At 44.1% G+C, this 1,429-nt stretch overlaps 2 protein-coding genes across 2 annotated transcripts in view; both read left to right on the top strand.

Annotated features, from left to right (window-relative positions):
• Positions 1–111, top strand: part of LOC106805647 (semaphorin-2A-like) — a 13,375-nt gene extending 13,264 nt beyond the window's left edge. The window contains exon 8 of the mRNA XM_014807335.1: positions 70–111. Coding sequence (XP_014662821.1) covers positions 70–111 — 42 coding nt within the window. The remainder of the gene's footprint in view (positions 1–69) is intronic.
• Positions 112–128: 17 nt separating this feature from the next.
• Positions 129–1,429, top strand: part of LOC106805648 (semaphorin-2A-like) — a 14,623-nt gene continuing 13,322 nt past the window's right edge. The window contains exons 1-2 of the mRNA XM_014807336.1: positions 129–293; positions 1,121–1,167. Of these exons, the coding sequence (XP_014662822.1) occupies positions 145–293; positions 1,121–1,167 (196 nt within the window). The 5' untranslated portion in view covers positions 129–144. The remainder of the gene's footprint in view (positions 294–1,120; positions 1,168–1,429) is intronic.

Below are 1,429 nucleotides of genomic sequence, written 5' to 3' on the forward strand. Positions count from 1 at the left end.
CCCTCCACACAGCCCCCCCCCCTCCACACAGCCCTCCCTCCTCCACACAACCCTGCCTCCCCCACACAGCATCGCCTCCTCCCTCGTTACCCACCGTCCACCGTTCGTTAATGACGTTCTTCGTTGCAGAACGCGTTCCTCTACATGAGCACGGATAACGGCGTCTATCAGATGTCGGTGCATCAGTGCGAGCGCTACTCACTCTGTGCCGACTGTGTGCAGGACCCCTACTGCGGCTACGACCGCGCCACGATGTCCTGCAAGTCGTACAAGCCGTTCTCCCGCACCGACAAGTACGTACAATGCGCTATAATAGTAGTAGTATAGTAGTAGTAGTATTATAGTTAGTAGTAGTAGTAATTTTAGTATAATTTCGTATGTATTATTAGTTATTTATAATTCTTTAGGAGATGTGTTAATCACCACTGCGAATATGTAGAATATAGTACAGTAGGGTCTCGATTATCCGCCATTCCATTTTATCTTACGTAGAGCATCTTCTAGTCAACTTCTGCACTGATACGTACGTTAGTCTTAGTCACCCATGCGTTATTTATATGTGCACTGTATTTCACGGCTTATGAAATGTTTTTTTCTTGGAAAATGTCTCCAAATGCAGTAATACCTTTTCCTGATTATTACCTTTTGGGGTGTGTCTAATGCAGCAGGGGCGTCTTGTAAGCTGCGAAATACGGTATATACAGCAAGTCTAGGACATTGCGTTTCACATTTTGCAGTTTCGATAATTCACTTATTAGCAAAACCCCTTGCCATTTTGTTTGCTACGGTCTACTACTGTTATACGGACACGGGTGTAATCTTGGGAAAAGCTTCTGACGTTACTACAAACTCCGTATGACAAGATGTCCACTAAACACTTGTTCCTATTGTCGTTCCTGTCACGGGGTGGGGGGGGGAGATTTCTCTCACGGTGGAGATGGTCTGAAGTCGTCACTTGATTTCAGTTTACGCAGAAATTCGTGAAGTGGAAAGAGCGAGAGAAGAAATGACACGAGAAAAACGACAAGGCAACACTTATAATGGCCAGTTTTGATTAAGAGCTGCGTGATGTAGTGTAGGTTTATAGGATAAACTCTCATCTTTTCTGTTCTTTTTTCAGTCTCCTCCAGTCTGTCATGAATGCTGAATCACAAGTCTGCGAGTTAGGTGAGTGTTTATGTGATAAAAATATCACAGTAAGAAAATGCTGCAGCTGTTTTCTCTCCTCCCCCTCTCTCTGTCTCTGACTGTCTGTTTTTCTCTCTCTCTCCTCCTTTCTTCCTCCCTCCCTCCTTTGCTCTCTCCATCCATCCATCTCTCCTTTCTTCTATCCATCTATATATCTATACATCCTATAGCTATACATATATATTCTATATATTCTATACATGCATCCTTTCATCCATCCGTCCGTCCATCTGTCCGTCCA

Source organism: Priapulus caudatus, unplaced genomic scaffold, assembly GCF_000485595.1.
Source record: "Priapulus caudatus unplaced genomic scaffold, Priapulus_caudatus-5.0.1 Scaffold122, whole genome shotgun sequence".
Taxonomy (NCBI): Eukaryota; Metazoa; Priapulida; class Priapulimorpha; order Priapulimorphida; family Priapulidae; genus Priapulus; species Priapulus caudatus.